This window comes from Struthio camelus, chromosome W (assembly GCF_040807025.1).
Source record: "Struthio camelus isolate bStrCam1 chromosome W, bStrCam1.hap1, whole genome shotgun sequence".
In the NCBI taxonomy this organism is placed as follows: domain Eukaryota; kingdom Metazoa; phylum Chordata; class Aves; order Struthioniformes; family Struthionidae; genus Struthio; species Struthio camelus.
In genome coordinates this window covers 42,176,344-42,201,175 of record NC_090981.1, presented here as the reverse complement: position 1 = coordinate 42,201,175, position 24,832 = coordinate 42,176,344, and the positions used below count along the sequence as shown (strand labels likewise).

Here is a 24,832-nt window from a genome sequence, read left to right as displayed (position 1 = left end):
CAGCTATGTTTATTCCTGCCAAATGGGAGAATGGTGCACAAATAATAAGCTCCGTAGTACAGAGATGTGCAGTTTATAAATCCATATGAACTGAAAGGATGATAATGAGCACGAGGCTGGTATGCAAAATACTTTGGTTGAATTCTGGATGGAGAGGAGGAGAATTCTTTTGGTGTTTGAAACAGATAACTTATAAGCATCTAAAAGTAAACCTACTGTGCTCTCCTCAAGGGAAAATACTGTGATATTTGTTTGTGGTACATACGGATGGTATAATTTATAGTTCCTCAAATTTCTTTATAACCATTAAACACATGAAGTGTAGTTGTACAACAAAAATATGTTTGTCACCATATATGAGACATCATGTACCATATAAGGTGCTCATATATGCATGATCTTGCAATGCAGATCATCCTATCTAAACTGAAGTTTCAAAAAGTATCGTCAGGACTATACATGAAATAACAGTAGCTGAAATTTCTGGTCTGGCCTCAGTAACAAAGCTATTTCATCCTGTGGAATGAGAAAGGCCTTTGAGATGTGAAGGAGAAGGATCCATGAGGCTGAAACCAGCCGACTCAGGAAATGAACTCTCACCCTTGGCTTTGTGGCTCATTCAAGATCATAGGTAGCATGTTCTTACTGAATCCATGTCGCTGGGATTTTTGGCTACCAACACACTGTGTGAATGAAGGCTCCAGCGAGTGCAGAGAGGGCCCTTGGCCTCCGCTAGAACAGGTCCATTTCATCTGTAACTGGCCCAGTGTGGATCTAGCTGAGCTTGCTAGGTTGGGCCCTGTGTGTCACCTTGTTTTTGTTGGTATGTCTCAGGATGGAAGCTCATCTTAGCAGCTTTGTAGATCCAGTGTACTTTACACTTCCCCAGCTGGCTTGTGAAAATACTGTGTGAGTATTGATTTCAGTAAGGCTTTTGACACAAACTCATCACATCTGGTGCTTTTTTGTTTCTCCACAAGTTCTGTTACCCTATTGTAGAAGAAAACTAGGATGCTTTGACATGATTTATTCTTTTTATGTCTTTTTTCCATCTTTTTGGTCCTTAGAAATACTATGTGAGTAAGCAGAATAAAGATATATGCTTATTTTACAGATAATGGCTTCTGTGGCTTATCATATAAATCTTCCATAGTCACTACTTTTCAGCTAACATTTTATACTTATTTTTTCTATCTTTGCAGGCAATAATGTTGTACCTGCTACTCATGTACATACGGCTTCGTACTCACTTGAAACATAGATAAACCTGAGTTCCGTTGGTACCAGCAGGATGGAGCAGGCGATCAGACTTTATTTAACCACTGAGTTGGTTGTCCTTGTGTGGTGGTTCTTGGACAAAACATCCTAAAGAACTTTGCAAAGGAAAGATAGTGCAGCCAAGTCCAGGAGGTGGGTCTGAAACTCTATTTTAAATGATGTTACTGATATGACAACTGTAACTTGAGTTGTGAAGACTTTGACTTGGGAGGAATTGACTTAAAGTATATGATTTACAGCTAGGGTTCACAGAAGAGCTTCTGTAAGGAGTCTGGTAGAGATGGGAAGTGATTACCAAAGAATTGTTTGGAGAAATGAAGAAATGCATTCAGTTGTTAATTGCAGCTTTTCTAGAGCACTGTGCAGTTTTTCATGCCTCCCTTTCTAGCAGGAAACTTCCACCCTCTCACACTAATCCTCCTTGCCAATGTACACAAGTTCTGGCCCTTTGGGCTTGATTTTTATGTTATGCAGTGATTTGGGGGTAAAGGTTAACCCTCACTCCACCATGTTTTTTTTTTTAATACTTTCACATGAGTTGGATAGAAGCACTAAAACTCTAGATTGTCCAAATTAGCAGAGAGTAAACGATATGTACCTGTTTTCTTTTGTTGTTCTGTTTTTTCAATCTTGACTCCTATCTTTACGGAATATTGAAGTCCTTAGAAAGTGTAGATACTCCCATCTCTTAAGGTCAGATCTAGAAAACTGAAATACTCAACTTATAAACCATCAGAGAATTTCTATGACTGACTATCCATAGGCTATCTAAACAGTTCTTTGCTTTAACGGGGATGCAAATCCTCCAGCTGGCAGGATAGAATAGTCCGAGACATACCAAGGGATTTGCCTAGGGACTTTTTTAGGCCTGCACCAGAGCAGCAAAAGTTTTTGCAAAGAACTTCTGATTAGGGGATGCAGAAGACCCAGGTTCATATCTCTCACGTATTGCTGTCTTCTTGCATGACCCAGTGCAGGGAAATACAAGTCAGAAAATTGGGTGGAAAAAGAGACAAGCTTGATAGAATCAACTTATCTGGATTTAATGCCAATAAAAAGTACACCTACAGAAGCTCTGAGATAAATTTGCAATGAAAATAACCAGCTAGCAGCATTATATACTAATACATGAATAAATTAACTTTCCCAGCTAGCAGCATGAAATAATCAACTAGAGATGAGAATTTTCCTCAGCCAGACAGTTTACCAAGAAAAAAATGCTTAGCGAAGCACATCACTACTTTTTTCCTTTCCCAGCTTCCTGGGAACATTGTCTCTTCTACCTCCCCCCGAGACCTATCTACTGATTTGATTTGTATGGAGTAGAGGGAAAAACAGGAGGAACTAACGGCTTCTTTCTGTAAGGCTGTTAATGCAAGAAACCAAATTTGCATTGTTGTGGAGAGCAGGAGTGTATTAAGCAAACAGAGATCTTTTATCAGGGAGGGAAGAGAGGAGGTCTTTTCCCAAAGAGTTTTTGCCTAGAGGACAGAGAAGTGGTCCTGTTGTTCCTGCTATTAGATGGTAATGCTGTTGGTTGTACTGAAATAGACTAAATCCTGGTTTTCAAAGAATGGTGTAGACACTGTTTTCTCTTCAGAGACCTTTGAGGGATGGAGGAGGAGCGTGTCAGACAAAGCACCGTTTTTGCTGCTCTGTTTGCATTTTGTTTTAATGCTGCCTACATGAAAGCACCTATCCTTGTTGATCCCTCTCTCCATTCTCCTCTTTCACCATTTCCCAACTTCCTATTCTGATGCTCTTACTTTTCTCAGCCTCTGTTCCCTTTTCTTTACAAAAATGACAAATAAGGAGCCTGGTTCCTGCAGTGCATCTACAGAAGCGCTTTTGCATGGGGGGGAAAACAATATAATGGATGGACATACTCCAGTTCTCCTACATCTGCTGTGTCTGTTTCCTTTCACAGACTTGCGTTCAGACCTTACCATTTCATTTAACTTTTGCTGTGTGGCAAGCACAAAATCAGGTTGCCTTGTGTTAGTATTCTGAGTGAGTGCTATGTATTTCAAACACGCTAGGGAAGAGAGTATTGCCTACTTACTGTTTGAATTTTCCAAGAATCCCTATTTTAGGAGCAGCCAATATGCCTTGCAACTCCATGCTCTGGTATAACCACTGCTAAGCTGACCTGACATTGGCTATGTGGATGAAGAGCTGGTTCCTGCCAGCTGTCCAGCTGGCATGGCATCAAAAAGCATTTGAAACTGTTGAGAGCCACAGGCCTCTCAGATGGGTATCACCAAAGTGCAAAAGTATAAATTGCAGTATAAATTAGGTGGGGATACACTTTAAAGGAGTTTGTGTCTTTTGTTTTCCTGTATCTCCACATAGTAGGAACTTGAAGTCTGAATTGTCTTTACTCAGAGGAGAAGTAGAATATTCTTCAGGAAGGACTGGCAGAGGGTAGAGTAAGAGGGCCAGTAGACAGTAACTGATACATATTTTATGTTCCTCAGGAAAATTATAATACATTGATTGTTGTAGGCAGACACATTATGAACTTCCTTAGACAGCTCTGCCTGTGCACTCTGCTGCTGACTCCGTTGCTTTCAGTGCTGTGCCTGGACCTCCTTCCCTTTTCCCTGGGCTCTACATTGCCAGCGTGTACATTGCCAGAGAAGCCTGCAGTGACAGCAGACAAAAAAAACACCCTCTAAAGCAGGATCTTCTGCCACACTTCTGCCGGTGGGGAGGCTTCCTGTGCATCTCAGCTGCATCGACTCTGGGCTTCCCGCAAGGGACATGACAGCTCCTGCCCTGTTCCCTGCTGGGAACATCCCGAGGGCTTGCGGCCTGTATAGATCCACGTGGCAGTTTCTAACTTTAATGGCTGAAGCACTTGCATTTAGTACCGCACAAGCTATAACAGAAAAGGTGTAATGAAGAAATGGAATAAAGTGCTGGGGAACTGCAAAATTCCGTATAATCTCAAATAACTTGTGGTAGATGAGCTCGTAATAAAGCAGGCTAATTTAAACAAAGAGAAATTGGAAACGCATCCACAGTGCGTAGGAAAGGTTGGAAGAAGAGTGCACAAGTAACTTTTGTGCAATTACATGTTTGCCTTTTCAGACTGGTTAAACTAAACTTTTAATCAGGTAGTTTTTAGGCCTTAAAATTACACATGGTCTTGATCAAACTTAGTTTCTGAACTCTCACTGTTTTTCTTGGTTGTCTTTGGTCTGCAGGAATTTTTGCTAGATGAGGAGAAGGGGAAAAGAGTGGAAGTTAAAATGGTAGTATCCAAAGGTCTTTGACTTTGGGGCTAAAGAAAAGTACCTTGAACGATGTGGCTGTTACTTTAAAGGAATAGCTATTTGGAAACTGGTTAATGCCCAAGCAGGCTGTTTCCAATAGCCATGCATGAGTCATTTGCCAAATAGGAAGAGAGGCTTCTGAAGGGGCTGGGGCTGATTCTCCAGTGATGGAGGGGTCTGGTATCTTTTTGCAGCGAGAAAGGCAATCAGTTTTCATGGTCTTCTGATTTGTACTGCTGATACAGGAATACAAGAGGTGACTGATCGCGTGGGTTGCAGGTAAGAGTTAGCCTGCAGGACAAGAGGAAGGTGAAAGTCAGTAATTTGTTGCTACTGCAGAGTGAAGGGAGCTGCAAACTCCCTGTATACAAAAAAAATGTTGGCATTGCTGAGTTATAAAAACTGGGATTTGTTGTTATTCTGTGTACATGCAGTTTATGGAAACAGCAGAAATAATGGTGTGAGGAGCAGCAATAAAATGTTAGGCTCTCTCAGGGACTTAAGTCCTCCATATGTAAATCATTAGGATCTTAGTAAAGTGAAAACATGCCTTCAAACAGAGATGCAGCACAAGCCCATGGCCTGTGAGTTTCTCTCCTCTGCCAGAGGAAATCTGTCCATTTCTATAGGCTGTTTAAATTCCTATTTAACTCTTTCTAGTAAGTCAGTCTCGAAGAGAGATAGAAAAGCTGTGGGTCATCAGTTAGAGCAGGAGGACACTGGCAGCCTCGGTTCTCCAGAAGTCCCAGACTCTTGCCAACCTGAGCAGTTTCCAGGCTGGCCTTTCTCTGTAGCTCTTGAACATAGCTCTTGAGCTGCTCGGTGGCTTTAGCCAGTCTGTTTAGATCAGAATGTGATAAGAATCATATAGTATGCAGTTGAAACTGCAAAAGAGCTTTTTAGGCAGACAGATCATCACTTCTTCCTAGACTTTGTCTGGAGACCAGGATTACCACTACTACTTCTTACCAATTTTTGATATAAGAGAATGATTTAGCATTTTTTCAGCCAGTTTTTTTTATTATGAAAAATCCAAATGAAGAAATAATCCTTGCTCTTATCCAGCATAGTTTTGCCAATAATCTATGCTGAAACAAAAAAGCTAAACCACAAAACAAGTCAAAATATGGACTTTTGCTATTTCTGATATATTTTGAAATTTTTCCTGTCCAGAATTGGATTTCTTTAGAACTTGTTTCAGTTTTGTTTAAATTAAATATTGTAAAATAGAAAATGTTTCTCTCAAGTTCAAAAGAAATGTATTGACTTGAGGCAAAACGGTTGGGTTTTTTTGGAAGTGCCAGTGAAATGAAAGACAGTTATTCACATAGCTTACAGAGTGCAAGTCATAGCTGAGATATTCAGGATCCTCAGATTGCATCTGATGTTGCCAGCGCACCTGACCTTTTCAGGGATAGCCATCTAAATCTCCATATCATGAAAGGTATACTAGAGCCTTGCTATCAGTCAGAACAATTGTAATTAATGTCTGTGGTTTGTGAGTGAAAGCTTTTAGCTGGACCACTCCCCGTCCACCACTTTGCTCTTCCGCCAGAAGCCTGAGTGCCTACAGATGGAATTTGCTCCTCTTCCTATTTCATTCATTTCTGTACAGTGATTGAATCTTGAGCAGTTGCGTGGCTTTATGAGTAAAGAAACCTTTGATACAGCAATCTTTGCAGCCAGGGGCAGAACATACTCTTTAATAAAAGAGGTTAAGAAGCTGCAGTCTGTAGCTGGTGGATGGATACTTTGCCTTCATCGATGTTCTCTGAATGTAAGCAGCAGTTGTGAAGGGAGAGCCCCTTTTCAGAGTTGTTTTTTGACTTGGATTATGGTGCTGGCAGCATGGGAAACAGGCTTGTAAAGGCCTAGAGTTCATGCAGTCTTTGAGCTACTGACAGTGAAAATTTTCAAGCATTTCTGTTTGCAGGAGTTATGAGGGGTGGTAGGAATGTGATGGTGATGTGCTCCTGGCTGGAAGATGCCTTCCTGCTGGGAAGGCATAGGAAAAAGTAACAGTTGGAGGCTGTGCTGTATTGCTGATTCCCATCCCTTCCCTCTCTTGACTTCCAGGAACAGAGTCCTGGAGCCAGGATTGCACCTGGATCAAGAGTGAGAAGGAGAGAGGGTGAAGTGAGGTGCTGTGGGTGCTGTTTCCTTCTGTTAAGGAGGTGTCCTGTCTGATCTGGCCCGTGTGCAGTAGTCTTTGCTTCTGACAAATCTGGACTAGCCGCTCCCAAAGACATATTTAGAGAAGTCCACAGAGTGGATATCTGGTACCGTGTAGAAGTGCTATGAATCTGTCAAGCTAGAATTTTAATTGATTTAATACTTTGTCTTCCTCCCAAAAGAATCCCAAAAGCAGGTTTTAATTTACCTATAATTAGCCTTTCCTTGGGTTTCACCTTGCAAGCCGTTAACACTTCAAGTGGTTACAGTCTCTCAGTAGAAATTCAACATTTTGTGTTATAGTAATCCATATAGTAAAAACCATTAGAGAAATAGCCACCACCATTAGAGAAATAGCCACCACCAATTTGCCTCTCTGTCCCTGTAGGTGCTCTTTGTTTTTACCTATGTAAAAGTGCTCCAGCACAAGCTTAGTGTCAAGTGTGCTATATGATTTACCCAAGCAGGTAACCTACGTATGGTGTACAAGTGCAGATACTGCTTTTTGTGTTTATGATATGCCTTCTGTAGGGGTTTGCACACTTTTGGGTACTTTGCAGCCTTAAAAACTGTTAATTTGTATTTACAGAGTGCTGGAATAAGATTCACTAATTGGCAAACAGGAGCAACAATTTTTACCAGTAAGACAAACTCCTATCTAACTAGCTGATAGCAGCAGGAAGTGAATATTGAGGTAATAGGTCTTCCACATTTACTCCTTGGTGATCCATCTGTACTTGACTTCACTTCCCCAAACCTTTGCTATGCTACCCACTGTATATATACACATTTATACACAACACGTATGTATTATTCCATCTGTTCTTATTTCCATATCAGCTTCATCTTCCCCTGTTTCTTTTAGTCAGTTGAAACCAAGGTCTAATTTTCTGTTTGTTGTCCTTGTGTGCATTTTCTAGCATACTTCTGCTTTCTGTTTGGCCTTCCCAACTTCTTAGCTGGCCATAGCTCTGTTCGTAACTTCCAATACTTTTAGTACTCTGTGTGAGTTCATGAGACTAAGGAACAACCCCTGCAGAGGATGGCTACAGTCCTGCTTTCTTATGGGCTTCCCATCAGTTTAACCTTGGTAACCCTAAGTTACTCTGCTGTAAGGTGAGTCAGAATCCAGTTTGCTTGGCTGATGTTTGAGGAAGGGGGGGAAAAAGTCTATACTCTCGTTTTATGAGTTTTATAGGATTTTATGGGCGTTGTATGAGCCACAGGAGAGCTTCAGAATTCTTATACAGCCTCCCAAAGGATGAGGTGTGCACACTGAACTGCTGCACATAGGATGGAGTGGAGCTCCACTGCCCACTTGAAGAGTGTAACATGTTTTCTGGTCCTTCCCTAAGCCCAGTGTCACTGCCCTAAACAGACACAGACAGCTGAGCCTGGCTTGCAGTACCTTGAAGGTAAGGACTGAGAATTTGAATTTAAGAGCAGCAGGCTCAGTCTTCACTTGATCCTCTTTGGGAGGGTTTATTCTGCTGGCTTAGACTAGCACAGCTCTTGCATTCAGGAGGTAGAAGGCTGTGGCTGACCTCTTTCTTGAGAGAGTGACGTTCTTTCCCCTCTGCCACTTTGTACCTCTTTTTGTGTAATTGCAGTTTACAAAAGCCAAATGATGGGAAGTGTTTGAAGGTATATAAAGCTGCTCAAAACAGTTTCTTGCAGGGAGAAAATAAAAGAGAGAGAAAAAAGAAAAGAAATGTGCCAGTGGAAAACTCAGCCGTTCTCTGGGAGGAATACATTTTTTGCTGTCATGGGTCTAAGTAGGGATCACTCTTCTGGTCTGACAAAAGGCAAAAAGAAAGCAGATGCAGAGGACAGAGCAATGGTCAGAATAAAAATTTTTGTTGGTAAAAATTTCCAGTCAGAATTCTCAGCAGCTTGTGATTGCCTTATGTCATGATTCCAGAGAGTTTAGCCTTCTGTCCATATTTACCTCTTAGCTAATGTAACTCTGGATACTCCCGTTAGCCAGCTAATTGCCTAATTCTTTCTTGAATCCTACTGAGACATGGTCTTTAAGATACGTTATGACAGGCTATAATTAGGTATTGTGTAAGAAAGTGTTTCCCTTGTATTTGTTGCATATCTGTTTTCTTTGAGCGTTGCTTTTGTTCTTGCAAAAGATAAATAAGAACACTCCATTTATCTTCTCTGAATCATTCAGTATTTGCATCCTACTCAGTAGGTCCTCTGATCCGGTTAGAGACTGTGTGTGTTTAATATACCAGCTGTGCAGTATGATGTGGGCTGCAAGATGTGATCAGTCTCCATTAATTTCTTCAGGAATCTTCTCACACGCATGTAGAAGTGGAAGTGCCAACGTTTTACAAAAGAAGGCAAGCTGGCGATGCCATGCTCCCTTCCTAATATAAAATTCTTATAAAAGAGAGGGAACATTGATCCTGCATACAGTAAAAAGAACATAATTAGCTAACTGATGTTAACATCAGAGAAAAAAATATTCATGAGCAACATAACCAGAGGTGACACCTGGGCAGCACTACTTCAGATAAGGCTCTTCTATTGCCCAGGCATACCAGGTCATTCAAGGTGACTCTCTTATCTCTTGCATGCCATTCATTCCCTCCTTCTTGAGGGAGAACTGTATGTACAGCGCTGGGCTATGTCTGGGCGAGGCTTTGTTTTAAGTGCTGCACATGTTAAGAAATAAGAGCTTTGCACTTGGATCAAAAACTGATGAGATTTGTGGTGGCCCTTCTAACTGAGAAGTTCATTCTGTAGTCTCACACCGTTCCTCAAGAAATCCCCGTCTCTTGCAGAAACTATCTTCATCCTTATTTAAGACAAACTTTTTCTGCCTAAAGAGCAGAGTTGTTGCCCTTCTAACAATAACTGATGTGCTCGTCCTGACTGTGCCTGGGAGGTAATGACAGAGAATATGCATTTAAAGTGATAAGTCTGTGGAGCAAGAGGGACAGTGAGGTGTTGGTTGTGGTAAACCGCACTGATGGGAAGATGTTACAGTGCTTAAGGGATGGGATTTAAGGGATCAGTTTCAAAAGGCCTTTCATGTGCGGCCTGATACTGTCTAAACCACTGTGGTGATAGTGATATTGTATGTTATAAAAAAGGATGGAGCTATGGATATATTGCTGGATCCTGACACTCTCATCTAACCAGATGCTGGCAAGGACCAGGGAGAGATTGAGTGATAGGGATTCAGTGACAGAGATGAGATATCTCATTAGGGCACCTGAATTCCTCCTTCCATGAAGAATGCAAACCATGTCATCACATTCTTCTGGATTTTTGTAACCTCCTTATACAACACAATAGTATCTTGTAATTTTTGGCACTGCCAACCACAGGAATATCCAGGGAGTTGAGTATGAATATTGGTCCTCTACTCATCAACAGTAAGATGGAATTCTCAGCGCTGTCAAAGTGATTTCTTGCATGTCCTGATCTGACTCCAGGTTGTACCAGACTCCAGAAGTTTAGATTAGTTTCAACTGGGTAAGTGTGGCTTATTGGCTTTTTTGGTTAATTTGCCTAGGAACAGAAGGTTTCATGTTAGATGGTAATTGGCTAGAACTGATGTATTTAGATGTTTTAGGGGGAGAACTAATGAGGCAGTTCAGTCTTTACAGGCTGAGCTCTGCTTGTGCAGCTACAGCTTGTGAGACCTGCCATTTAAAGATACCTAAGTTAGTCTCATGAAAAGTGTTGCACGCATAACTCAATACTTGATATTACATGTCATGTGGAATCTGCAGGCACCTGAGTCACTTCTGGTGGTCCCAGGATTTTTTCCCACTTCCCACATCTGTAAAACTGAGGAAGAGGGGAAGGGAAGCCCCAGCATTTGCTTCATTTTGTTACTGCATGTGGAAGCATAGCTGCTACTGAAGTCAGTACAGTTGAGGAGAAAATGACACAGAGCATTACAGGTATTTGCGTCACGCTTGTTGCAGGAATTAAAGGAGAAAGATGGTGCTGATCCATCCATCCACCCAGCTCAAATGCTGGAACTGACTGAGGGCTGTTTTGCCATGGCATTATCATCATTTGCATGACTTCAGGAACCTCGGAGCGCACCATGCTCTGCCTGTGCCCCCTATCCTGCATCTGACGACATGGGGGGAGGCAGAGGGTGAATGGTGTAGACAGATAAAGAGACAAGCTGTAGGCTGTCTAGGGATTCTCCTGTTGCTGAGACTATGTACTATCCTCCTCTATCATCTCTTTCCTTTGCAAATAGCTGCATTGTTACTGCACTTAGCATTCTGTTCTGAATTGAAGCTTTTCTGGTCTTGTAACGGCATTGCATAACATTTACAGCACTTTACATGTACGCTTCTGCTGATTGTGCACTTACAAAATTTCAAAGCCAATAACAGGTCTGAACATAAGCTGGCAAAGTGGGCAGGTATTTCCTTCACTCTGAAACATACTGAAACAGCTCATTTTCAAAAGAAGATACTGGAGGTTGTTGTGCATGAACAGTTCTATTAAAAGAGAAAATAGACTTCAAACTAATGCTGCACCTGGATGTGAATTCTGGCCTAACTTAAATTCAATGATAGCAACAATGCTGTTTGCACTCAGCTGGTAAAAGCAAAACTGCGTGGAAACAGGATCATTATATTTAGCTTTCATTGCAGTAATACCTCAGTTGGAAGGCTGCTACAGAGATGTATGTTATTAATACCCCGTTGCATAAAAAGGGACCGTATCTGTGCTTTTGCAATCCGCAGTCCAGAGTTGCATCACACAGCAAAGAACGGGATAACGTACTATTGCTCGCTGCTACCCTTCCTGCCTTTGAAGGCTGCATTATACACTCCCTCCAGTGGATGGAAGTGTTGTGGTTTCATCTCTCTCCTGCGTCAGGGCAGGTTAGCATCACTGCCCAAAAGCCTGGACACAAGGACTTCAGATATGTCAGACCCTGTAGGAGAGGATGGGAAGGAAGTTCATTTCCCCTTGGACATCTTCATAGCCCCGCCCCTGTGCTAGAGACGAGGAGGATGCTCTGACTCACTTTTAAAGTTTTCGGTTTAATACTTTATTTTTAAAAATACTACCATTTTAAAAATATTTTTTAAAATGCCTACCGTTAAGCGTGTGTTCTCTGCAGACTCACAAGAGAGTCCGTTGCTACTCCCATTGGATTCCTTGGAGTTACTCAGGAGAATAAACTCTCCTTCCTACTCAGAGAACGGTCATGTTTCTGCCCAAGAGGGGTGGCTCATAAGAAATAAAAAAAGTTTGGAAAATAAGCAGTAGGAGTCTTATCCCAACACACTTATTCTGTGGGATACTATCTCAAATCTGACTTGTTTTCTTGCCTTCAGTCGGCTTATTCCGAGTAAGGAACTACTCTTTGCTAGTTTTTCAATTAACATTAATATGAACAGTGAATATTTAAACAGAGTAAGCGATTTGTAGACTTCCAGTGCCCTTTCCTGCTACAGTGGTGTTCATGTGACAATGTGCTCACGTCTTTGTTAGAAGCTGGATTGCCTCTCATGTATTGTTCCTGATTTAAAATATATCTCTATCTTCCTACAGAATGAAGAGACATAAATGTCCCTACAAACATCCCACAAGAAAGAAGATTCTGATCCTGTGTTTTGCAGGGTGGCTGCTTGCACTGCTGAAACTCCTCCATGTTGAAAGACTCTTTTTTTCACATAAGGGCATTTATTTGGTTGAGCACTTCTTAAGCACTTCTTCTTATGTTAGAAACAGGTATTCCAATCTTAGAAATGACTTCCATTATGAAATTAATTGTTCATCTATATATGAACAAGATCCCAGTGAAATTGGCAAGAGTTTAGAGATAAGAAGAAAAGAAATAATTGATTTAGCTGATGAAGACGTTGTAGCAGTGACAAGTGATTGCCGTCTGTATCATACGCTTAGGAAATACCACCTAAAACCTGTTTCTCCAGAGGAAGAGAATTTTCCATTAGCCTATTCTTTGGTTGTTCATAAAGATGCAGTAATGGTAGAAAGGCTTATACATTCACTGTATGGCCATCAAAACATATACTGCATCCATTATGACCAAAAAGCAGCAAAAAGTTTCAAATCTGCTATGAACAATCTAGCTAAATGTTTCTCCAATATTTTCATTGCATCAAAATTGGAAACGGTGGAGTATGCACATATTTCAAGGCTGCAAGCAGATTTCAATTGTTTGTCTGATTTGATGGACTCTTCAGTTCCCTGGAAGTATGTTATTAATTTGTGTGGCCAAGATTTCCCTTTGAGGTCGAACTTCCAGTTGGTTGCTGAACTGAAAAAACTTGGTGGGGGAAATATGCTGGAAACTATAAAGCCAAGCAGTAGCAAAAGAGAACGATTTACTTATCACTATGAACTTATGAAAGTGCCTTATGAATACATGCAGATGCCTGTGAAGACTAACATTTCCAAGAATCCACCACCCCATAATATTGAGGTTTTTGTAGGCAGTGCCTATTTTGTTTTAAGTCGAGCATTTATTCAGTATACCCTTGAAAGCTCTCTCGCAAAAGATTTTTTTGATTGGTCAAGGGATACTTACTCTCCGGATGAACATTTCTGGGCCACTCTTGCACGTGTTCCTGGGGTCCCTGGGGAAATTCCAAGGTCGGCACAGGATATAACAGACTTACAAAGCAAAACTCGTTTGGTGAAATGGAATTATCTTGAAGACCATTTGTATCCCCCATGCACAGGTACCCACCTTCGCAGCGTGTGCATCTATGGGGCTGCAGAATTAAGATGGCTTATGAACTATGGACATTGGTTTGCTAATAAATTTGACTCCAAGGTAGACCCTGTCCTAGTAAAATGCTTGGCAGAAAAACTGGCAGAACAACAGAAAGAGTGGGTTCACTTGTCCTCTGATAGCTATTTTCTGCATAGAAATTCTGTGAATGTCTCACTATAGCAGCACGGTAATCCCTACTGCCAGTACTGTGTACTGTTACAGCGCAAGGCCTGAAGCTCCTCTGCCTTGACCTACTGCAGAATGTTAGCAAATTAAATGTTCGTTCTGTATAAAGTTCAGGGCTCTGGAGAGTCGGATACCTGGTCATTTATTTATGGAAAGTCATGCCTTTCTGATTAACTGTTCTCTCACTTGCTACAATAATCATGTAATTGTTCTATAAAGGGATTTTTAAAGGATAAGATTTGCTTTTGGAGGCTCTAGCACTGTCTGTCCAAATGGAATATTTCAGAGATGTGTTTCACATTGAGTTTGTTTCCATCTTTCCTGAGAAACTCCAACATGTCTGTTTGCTGGTCCCCTTTTTCTTCACTTTCGTTTTCCTTAAAGGTTTGAAGCAAAGGCCTCTATATCTGCTGCCGCAGGAAAACTGGAAGAGCCCAGCTGGCAAACAAAACTAAAAGAGAAAAGCATGAGAACAAATGGGCCATGTGGCCTGACTTATAGACCTGAAGTCCCAAGCTCCCCATCTGTGGGAGCAAACAAAGGTATTTGCAATGTGAATATGACTGGATGATATAAGGGAAGAAAGATCCTTAGGTACCACACTGCAAGTGGCATTGTTCTCTCTTCCCAGCCCATCTCTGCATGTAGTTTTTCCCTCTGTGAAGTTTGTGTTTAATGTTGTGCTATACCTATGAAATTGATGGTGGTTGCTTGAAAGAGTTATTACATACTGAAATCCTTTGCAAGCAGTATGTGTGCCATCTAAGTGCAGTTTCTAGAGCCACTTAAAGTAGAAGTCCACACGGGATGTCTGTCTCTTCCAGTAGAAATATCCTCCTGTTAAATCCCAGTCCTTTTCAAGACAGTATATTTACACAGTGTGTAACAAGTGCTATTTCTAATTAGCATTTAGCAATGTGGTGCTATGTTGAAATATAAGACATGCTAAATCCAGAAGTAATCACAAAAATAGCTGTATTGCAGAAATGAAGACCCTGTGCAGCAGTGGCATTCTCTACAAGCCTTATGGCCTTATGCTGCCACGATCGCAGTCTGCTCTGTGTGTCTGACCAAGCCCTGGTTCAGCTTTAGAGCAATTGTATTCCAAGCAGCCTGTGCTTCCAGGGGGCCCTGCCAGCCCTCCTGGGAGCTAAGCAGTCCTGCAGCCTTCTCTCTGCTATGCTCTCCATGCTACAGCTTAAGGAAAGTGTTAGTGCAGGGATTTCTGCAGAAACACTTGCAACTCAGAAATGCCCCTTTCCATTTTGGGGAGTTCTCTGGAACCTTGTTCTACAATAAGTTCAGTTTTGATGGTTCCAGGGGACCCTGGGATCTAGCTTACTCAATGCCTCTGTCCCATTTCTAAGCATCTGGCTTTTATTAGAGAGCCTCCTCCCACAAATGTCTTTGAAATATCTGATTTTATTAATTCGCAAACTGCTGCAATAATGATCACCTGTACCTATGATAAATCTTTTTTTTTTTTAATTTGAATCAGGAGAACCAAAGACAATGCAAGTAAGTTTTTTGGTCTCAACTTTTATTTATACGTTTAATCATGGTTTAGTCTTCTGTGGCTTGAGAATAGCTTTGAGAGTCAGAGTCATGGGCCGTTTCCCCCATTCCCGACACTGATTTCCTACGAGACCTCAGACAAGTCATTTAACTTTACTGTTTCAGCTGTTCCAGCAGTAAAATGGGAGCAACAATGACCTAGCATCTTGTTAAGCACTTAGAAACCTATGGATGATGTGTGTTGTGGGTTAACTGTACACTATTAATTGCTTATCAAAACTATTTATGAAGTCTGTGAATGCACAGGTCAAGTATTTGTTTGATGTACTGTTTCTCAGATAAATGGGGATTATTTTTAAAGTGTGAATTGCTTACTTTGGTGGCTTGCCATGTCTCCTCAAGGCTATTCTGACTTAATGTGATTCATAGAAGCTTTGTAGATTATGAACTATTGACCATATTTACAGATTCATACATTAATACCTATAAATAATGTAGGAGGTTCCCCCATGGAAAGAGGTTATTTAAAGAAGATGTTAGGATGCCAGAGAGCCAAGCCTAGGCCTTCTGTACACAAAAATAGATGTTTAATGATAGATTTTAAAATTTGGATTTTGTTAAACTAGCTTTGTATTTTTATATATAATACACAAAGTACATAATACTTAATATATAACATATATTATACATCGTATGTTCTATATACTTTTATTTCTATATGTGCATATATGCATACACATATACACATCCCCATTACTGTTTAACCTGAGTGGTTTGCTCTAACATAAGTCTATAAACAAAAATCAAAATCCCGCAGCATATTAAACTTAAATAAACAATTTTAATCAACATGCAACTTTGCACTGTTTTAACTGAATTGAAACTTTTTTTAAACGACTCTGAAATAAGGCAGTTCATACTTCCAAAAAGAAGCAGATGCAGAGGTGGAACAATATGAGGTAGCATCACACATTACAGTGATATTTTTGCTAGCTGGGGGAGTATAAGTTGTGCACAGTTGCAGCTTTATGAAATGCAAGTATCCTAATGAATTCTAGTAATTCTTTTTTTTTTTTTTTAAGGCGACATTGAAGGTATCCAAGCTTGTAGAAAGGCAGTTCTCAAAATCATAGAGTCATCCAGTTTGGGAGGGATGTCAACAGATCATCTAGTCCAACCTCCCACTCAAGGTAGGGTCAACGCTGAATTCAGACTGGGTTGCTTCAGCCTTGTCCAAGAGTCATGCAAATCTCTGAGGACAAAGATATGTTCTTGATGTAAAAGAACAGCCAAAATATAAATTCCTTATCTTTTGGATCATTGTCTGTTTTTTAACTTTGCCATTAGCAACATAGATGCCGTCTGAGGCCCATATCATACTTAAGTGATTAGGCTATGAGGTCGAGGAACAACTTTATTATTTACCTCTGTCTTCCTTGTCTTTGTTCTCTGTATAGATAGGTCTTTGCTGAAACTTAGTGGACCTGAGGCACGATCCACAAGCCCCTTTCTCTCTGTGAGAAAAGTGGCTGAACCTCATGCCACAATAAATAAGAAGTTTTATTTGGGCTGGAACTTAGATTATAGGCAATTATCTGGCATTCTGGGTTTTTTTGGCCTTTGTGAAGGTCAAACTTCCCTCTCCTCTCCTCCTCCCCTTTCTCCCTGCTCCCCTAAAAGATTATTTTTGTAAGTTATTTAATTCAATTTGAAATGCATGTATGTTTGCACCATTAGATGGTCCCTTCTGTTTTTGTTCCATGAAAGGAGCCACACCTTGGCTTTCTTCCATCCACTCTGCCCAGTGTTGGCAGCATGGAGCAGCTGGACTGTCACTTAACCTGGATAAGGGGCGATTTTCTTGTGCAGGAAGGATGTGCGGGGAGGACACTAGTGCTGTTTCTGGCTGTCAGGTCCAGCCCAACAATTTTGTTAGTGGCTAAAAATAAACAAAAATGCCAAATGTGTTCTAACGTGAAAATGTTAAGTGAAAAAGAAATAATGAGCTTTGAAGAAGAGAGACATGGAGACAACATTTGTACAACTTGTCTCGCTAATGAATTTATTAGGGTGGACGTGGAGCCAGGACAAACATAAATGCCTCACTACATATTTTCTTTGGTGTTGAAATAAAAAGATTCGAAAGGAAAGGCTACAAATCAGACATCTAATCTATAACTGTAATTAAAAAAAAGACTTAGTTTGTTGAGCCTTTCCATGGCTGCTATGTCATTACCGGGGCATTTGAATCAGAATGTGTAAATATGAGAAAGCAGTATTTGGACAGGAAATATGGAGCGTATGCGGTGTGATACTAGGTGTTTATAGTGTGACCTAGATTTTTAGTTCAGGTATAATATCTGTTTGTATTTGATGTTTTTATAGAACTTGAATAGTTCTTGCTAGTGATAATTTCCATTTACATAGAAACGGTGTTTTCTTTTTTTCTTCAGAACAATGTGATCTGTTAGTAATATCTGGTAAATCTATACTAAAAATAGCATTTCAGGCCAAGGGTTGAACACACTTTCCTTGTCCTGCTTTTTCAAAACTACCCAACTTTTTGAAATTTCTGTGGCTAAAGTATACTAATCCTTGTAGTGGTACCTCTTCTTAGAAAGAGGAGAACAGCAATGGCCATGACACTTTGGACTAGAAATTATCTCAAGTGAAACAGAAAGGAGCAAGAAGGGATATTGAGGAGAGAGAGGGACAGTGTGTTTTCTTATTACAGAGCTGCCATAGATGTGTCTTAGCATAAATTTGTTTAAGTGAAAAATGCTTGAAAATAGCATGGTCACTGTTGCTTTCTGTGATTAAGGTAAGCAAGACCTGAGTTAGTACGTTCTGAAAACAAAGAACATTTAGGAGAAAATACTCTGAGCCTTTATCAGTTTCTCTTCTTGTAGGAAATAGGTTCTCTGAAAAATCTCGAAGATTTACTTCTACTTGACTAGGGGGTAACAAGGACTGAGAAGAAGACTGCTATTTGCACTGGAGAAGGCAGAAAAAGGAGCCTCCGAATTTGTTTTTGCTTAAGGCAGGTCAATGTTTTTTAATGATGCTTTCTGAGTTATTTGTAGAAACCAATTTAAATATGTGCTAATGTGAAAAAGTGGTGAATGACTTCTACCTTGCATCTCAAGTGTTTGCTATAACACATTTGAGTTAACTTAAAAGACTCTTCCCTGGGCTACAATTAGAAACTTCATTGTGATTTAATTAAAGGCAGCAGCATTTCTATCGCTGGGCCTTTTTTCCTCTGCCTGAGTTTGTTCTCTGAGACAGAAAGGATGGTAAGTCTAAGTTTTGCCTGGGGTGATGAGAAGGAGGTTAGAGAGTGCACAGAGATGTTGCAGGAGGCATTTTTCTCACTGTAGCAGAACAGGTTGGGAAATAAAGGCAGCTACATCTTATACTGTAGAGTTTCAAGCCACTATTTATCCACAGATTGAATAGGAACTGGAAATCATACAGTTGGAAATGATGACATCCAAACATTTAAGCACTAAATTGCTAGTTGCGTAGGAAGTAAGATGAAGAATATTGGTGGGATCTGCATTATTCTCTAACACATGCAAAAATTAGCTGTAGATGAAGAATTACATGAGCTTTCACTTAGCAGAAAAGTTAAAGTTCTCCTCCTAAAACTTTGCAAAATGGCAGAGTTGAAGGTATCAGGTATTTCTTTTCTCCAAGGGATATTATGCTTGCTTTTTTTTCCTTAATGTTGTTTCTTACCTTTCTACTACAGCAGTTCCAGCTCATTAATTGCCTTAAGATACATATATCAACTAAATTTTATCATTTATCTGTCATTTATTCTAAGCTATGATGGAGTCCAGAATCCTATAACAGCTCCAACACCTCTTAAGATAATCACAGTCACATGTATAAGCATGGCTGAATTTCCATCTAATTAGCTGTACTGGAACATGTGCATGTACCTAGCTACTCTGGACCTAAATTGGTACAACAGTATCAGCTTCCATAGCTAGGAGATTGTCCATATTTTGTTCCTGTGGTATTTCAAGGAAAAGTTAACACCTATCCTTTGTTCCTGTGCCAAACTTACCTCCCCTCTTTTGTCCCAGATTCTGCTTGCTACAGGCAGAGCTATATATCAGTAAGCTCAGTCAATAAGATTTGTCCAAAAGAGTAATATTATGTACGTCACCCAAAAAGGGGAAAAACATCTTTTAGATTAAAAATCATTTCAATTAATTGAAAACTGGATGATGTTGGGACTGAACAGGGATAAAATGCATGCAGCTGTTAGCTAGTTGAGGAGTCACTTCTCTGACTGCTGTATTGCTCATACTGTTTAAAAAAAGCATTCTTTTGTCCAAGCTTTTGCTCAGCTGGGCTGTGAGTGCCAGGACTTGGTAAAGTTTCACCCCACTTCTTTGCAGAATGGAGAGTTGTACCCTCTGAAAGCATAAGCATGTTTAGATTGTTTATTTCTTTGCCAGACCTCAGATCCAGCCTTGCTCTAAGGTAGAGCAGAACTAGAAAAGCATCTGGCAGTTGGCGCACAAGCGATCATACAGGACACCCTCCCTTGGATGGGGCTGCCTCAGCAAATGGAGCTGGAGCAGGAGTCAGCCCGCTCAGCCAACAGAACAAACACTGGCTCTGTTGCATTTCATTAGAGCATATCAGCATTACAATTTTCAAAAACAGTCAGCTAACTCTATTATTGTTGTTGTTTTCATTGGCTGAAGTTTGTGATCTTGAAATTCTCTCTTATGACTTTTTTAAATGAAGATGTATTTAAAATCTCTTTACGTGTATTTTGTGAATAGACCTAATATGTCTTCTTGTACTGCATATGTTGTCCTCATTTGAAACCAAGGCAACCAAATCTGTGTCCTGAAGTCATACATCCATAAAGAGCCAAAGGCATAGAGAGCTGAGTCATCCTGAAATTAAGCAGCCTTAGCATTTTGCTTCTCTATTGTCATTAAGTGAATAGTTCTATATTGAATTTCATCTGAAGCACTTCATAAATCTAAATAGCAAGGAGTCAAGATGTTAAAGAAAAACTTACCTGGAGCACTTACCTGGAAGTTTTTCTTTCAGTCTGTGTGGAAAAAAACAATTTCCTCTGCCGTCATAATTCTGTTATTGTTTATTGTCTTTATGAGAGAATTAAAATAATCTTCTACTTTGGATTTCTTGACAACTGAACTACTGAGTTCTGTGTGGTGGTTCAAGTCCAGCTGAGGGGGAAGAATGACAAGAACTTAGTTTGACAAGGGCTTCAGCCACCCTAGAGGCTTTCCACAATTGCCAGGTTAGCTGATGGTAGTGTGGAGTTTGGGTATTTCTAACAGGCAGTTTAAAATTAAAGTCAGATGTTTCCGTTAAACAAGTTCCATGTGACACAGTGTCTGAGAGAAGTGGCTCAGACTATCAGGTGTGCTGCTGGTCAGTGCCTTCTCTACTGCAGGCCTTGATGAGGCAGGGATGTGATCTGAACTTCTGTGCTCCAGGAAGTACAGTGACTGCTAGGCTAAAAAGATGAGGGAGAGGTACCACATCTTCTTTTGGGTGCACTTGACTGCTGTTAATTGAGCTCACTGTTCAAGTTGGGTTTCACTGGCAAACACCGCTTTTGTCCATCTGGTCAAGACTTAGGGATGAGGCAAATGCCTGCTCATCAGTTAAGGTTTGTCTGGTTTTATATAGTATCAGAAGGTGATTTGGTCCTGGCATGTTATTAGTGGAAAGATAGGGTACCTAGCAGCTTCTCCAAGGTCGTGTGGGACTTTTGAAGACTGGAAGGTTGACTCCTGGGGGGTTGTATAGCCCCTGAATCCAGCCCTGTGTGATTACATTGTTTGACAACAAACCAGTTCCTAAAGTCTCACTAAGAGTAGATTAATTCTCATTTCGCTCTGGCTGATGGGTAAAAGCTCCTGAAAAATCTTTGGGACATATTTTCTATTGAATCAACTGTTGTGATCAGCTACTTGATCACGCTCTTTATTTTTGTGATTTGAACAGAAAAACAAGTCCGTGCAACATGCACCTTCCCCATGCTGAGGAGTCCTGGAAGGCGCAGTTGGGCAATTGTTCATCACTGCAGTTGATCTAGCTGATGCAAATGAACCATGTGCTGAATGTTTAATAGAAATTGAGTTATGGATGAGTAACTTGACCAGATAAAAGTAAAATAATACCCGCAGGGAAGGGAAAGCAGCCAAAAAGAAGTTATGTCAGTGCTTCTGATGGGTGGAGATACCTGTCTTTTTTTTTACTGCCGGGCAAAAAGGCAACTTGATCTCGGTCCGTAAATTCATGCAGAAAGTGAACAAATCAGCTACTACAGTATTGCATAATCTAGCAGACAGAAATATAATGAAGGTCCAGTGGCTGGAACATGAAACCGGAAATTTCAAATTATTCCTTTTTTCAGCAAGGGAATTTACCATTGGAACAAATTACCAAGGAGTATGTTTGATCCTATGTCATTTGAAGATATTGCTAGTTTAGCTGTAGTTTGGAGGCGTCATGTAGGAATTACTCTGACATTTAATGGTCTGTACTATGCAGAACTTGGGCTTCATTTGATCAAGGCTACAGACTCAACAAAAATATGGCTAATTCAAGGAGGAATGGGAGTTGCTCATATTGACCGTTACAAACATAAAGGGCCCTTGCATTAATGACCACCAGCGATGGTTTGTCTACATGTAAAAATGACTTGCTTTCATGATTCTGCTCTTGTTAAAGCAGCTGAAGCCCTACTGCTGGGAGCAGTTACACCTCTTGGACAATACTCATCCTCAGATAGTTTAATCCTATCAGGAAGGAGACTAGGCAGTCAGGGGGAAGGTTGTCCTTATAGCACATCTACCAGCAGCTGCATCCGTAACAAGGCATAAGCCTAATCAAAGAACTTGGACTGGTAGAGGTGTTTCAACATAAAGGTCCAAAGGCCTGAGATTAGGGAAGCTGGGGCAGACCCAGCGATTTGAGCAGTCTGCAGTAGCTGTGCTGCTTGGCACCTGGAGTACCATCAGGGCTGGGCTGTCAGCCCCAGCCCACGGTGCTCCTGGCGTGGGTACGGTGGAGAAGCCTGCAGCTCTCACCTACGATTGCTGGTCGTGGAGCAATAGCATGGCTTATGCGAGCCTGCATGTCACAGCCTCCTGGAACAACACCCCTACTCAGAGATACAGTTTACAAGTTAGAAAGAAATTTAACAGTCAGTGATGCCAGCTCAATGTAAAAGTCAAGCTGAGGTTTTTAATAGGACATGAATTACAGAAAATAAACATCTGCAACTGGAAATTAATGAAGAGGTGCCACTGCTGCACACTCGCACCCTGAATACATCTTTGTGTAAAGCATCTGCTTTTTCCCCAGCGGGATCCTGCTTCAGGCTCCAAGCTGGTTCTCCTTTCTGTTTGTTGCCTCTACAGGAATCCCGTTCCTGCCACCAGGTTACTTTAAAAATTGTAGAAGGCATATACTGAAAGGATTTCTGAGAAGCCTAATTCTTGACAGTTGCAAAGCAGCTGTTCCTGTTCCAGAAATTTCTTTCTATTTCCTGAAAAAGAGTTTTAAACTCCACTTTGCAAGGCTCCATGGAGCCCCCCTCGGAGGAAGAGTAAATTGTAATTAAATATCAGAAGGAAAGAGAAACAGTTGAAGTGTGAACTGCAAGCCGTGGAAGCAAAATGTAATTTCTGCTAGTAATCGTGGCTGTCGTCTTATAAGCACGCGCCCGCGCTCTGGGAGCCGAGGGCCAGCCTCCTTCCTGGGGCAGCTGCAGGGACCCCACCACGGGAGAGGTGCGCTCTGGCCTCTTGCCGTATTCTCTGTCGTCACGCTGTTGATTCCTTGTTTTCCAGTGTCAAGAATGGCCTCTAGAGCAAATCAGTGTTGCGCTTCTGTGCTTGCAAATATCTGAAATATTTAATGGATCAGAAACAGATTTTGTTGTATGTTGGCAACAGGAGTAATAAGCAGACCCTGGTTTTGCAGCATTGGACTTGACAAGTGTATTACCCTACGTTTATGAAAGGGTTTGTTTTGTAATTAAATTGGTAGAAAATCCTGTTTGCAGGTACTGCTTTGGGAGCAGGGTTACTTTATGAAGACAGCAGTGTCTTCTGGGGCTGGGGGCAGAGCTGGGGGCCCTGCTGCTGGGTGTTTGTGGGAGGGAGGGATGCTTGCCCTGGGCAGAGGAGCCGGGAGGTCTGTACCCCCGTGTTAGCGCTGCCTAAAGTGGGAGCGGAGGGGGCTCTGTGAGGCCAGCTGGGAGGGTTGTGAGGGATGAAGAGGGATTGCTTATGTTGTAGGGACTGGTGAAAAGCCAGGCCTAGGGAGAGGCAGGGAAGCGAGTTTCTGCATGAAGGTGGTGGGGAGCTGCTTGTGGATTACATATAAGACCAGGAGGGCCTGAAAGCTTTCATTTTTTTAATATGCATTTTGTTGTTTTCATTTCTGTCACTATTTTTCCATTATTACTCTTATTACTTTGAAAAATGCAGCTTGTCTTAGATTGGAGGTCATCTTAGATTTGGGCCAATGCAATAATTACATGCCTGAGGCCTTATCTTCTTATTAGGTAAGTGTGTAAAGAAATAGCAAGATCTCAGGGCCTGAATATAGCTGAAACAGTGCCATTTTGTGTATGTTGACCTCACGGTGCTTAAATGAGCCATCATTTAAGCAGCATTACTTTCTCTCTTTCCCCTCCCGTATCAGTATAAAGGTGTAATTGCAGGCAGCTCTTGAATTCTACTTTTTGGATACTGTAAGGTGCGGGAGCAAACCAAGGCATGAGTGGAACTGTGACAAAGAAGGGACAAGGCATCACAGATGCAGAATGCAGAAGGAAAAAAGTTTAAAAGTACAAATAAACTAGTTTTACTTGGATGACAAAGCTATTTAAATATTGTCAGTTGGATGTTAATTATACTCTGATTTGGAAGCAAAGCTCTGAGCTTGATTTTGAATTGCTATATGGCTTTGCATAAGTTACCAGTACGCTTGTCAAGAAAAGTCTGCCAAAACTGTTCCTCTACAGAATACTCGACTTTTGATTTTTTTTTCTCCAACCATGTTGACTTTCCTTTGAAGGAAAAAAAAGTTTTAAAAGGGTGTTTTTTATTTTGTTGTTGCATGAATATGAAAAACTTAGGTGTTCTGGTGAAACATTTTTTCAGTGAAAAGGCGTCTAGTCACGATAAGGTTGTAATATCGTGTAGCATGCCATTGGCAGCGATTAGGTAATGTTTGCAAAATGTTTTGAAGAGCAGAAGTGCTAATAAGAGTTATGCAAACTAATCTCAAGATAGTGTTTGATATTCATAACTTGATATCATACATAATCTCTTCAAATCCCCCCCCAGATATATTCCATTTTCTGCTGGCTCCTTTCCCCATCATTCCTTTCTGGCTGATCATATATGGTATTCTTTTCTGCACCTGTGGCTAGGTAACTTCTACTCTGCAGCCTCTTTGTGATACTGCGTCCCTGTGATAAAATGAAGATGTATTATTGAGATGTATACCACTTCTGACAGTGGGGAAGGAAAACCTCCTTGTCGTATTCTTCAAACCTGTGGTCTAAAACAAGTAAGAAAGTAATATGAACAGAAGCTAAAACTCTGGACTTCTCCACCCATCCAGCATACACATAACTGGA

At 40.9% G+C, this 24,832-nt stretch overlaps 1 protein-coding gene across 15 annotated transcripts in view; it reads left to right on the top strand.

Moving 5' to 3' along the window:
- LOC138064125 (beta-1,3-galactosyl-O-glycosyl-glycoprotein beta-1,6-N-acetylglucosaminyltransferase 4-like) overlaps positions 1 to 24,832 on the top strand; it is a 59,832-nt gene that overhangs the window by 4,137 nt on the left and 30,863 nt on the right. For 3 of the 15 annotated variants that reach the window (XR_011137385.1, XR_011137387.1, XR_011137388.1), the window contains exons 4-8: positions 1,203 to 1,410; positions 12,279 to 14,195; positions 16,251 to 16,358; positions 18,078 to 18,208; positions 24,623 to 24,762. Coding sequence is in view for 3 of the 15 variants with exons in the window: in XM_068925301.1 (XP_068781402.1) it covers positions 12,280 to 13,432; positions 14,038 to 14,108 (1,224 nt within the window). In the remaining 12 variants the exon portion in view is untranslated. The other 12 variants (XR_011137393.1, XR_011137390.1, XR_011137391.1 and 9 more) reach the window with 12 other exon arrangements.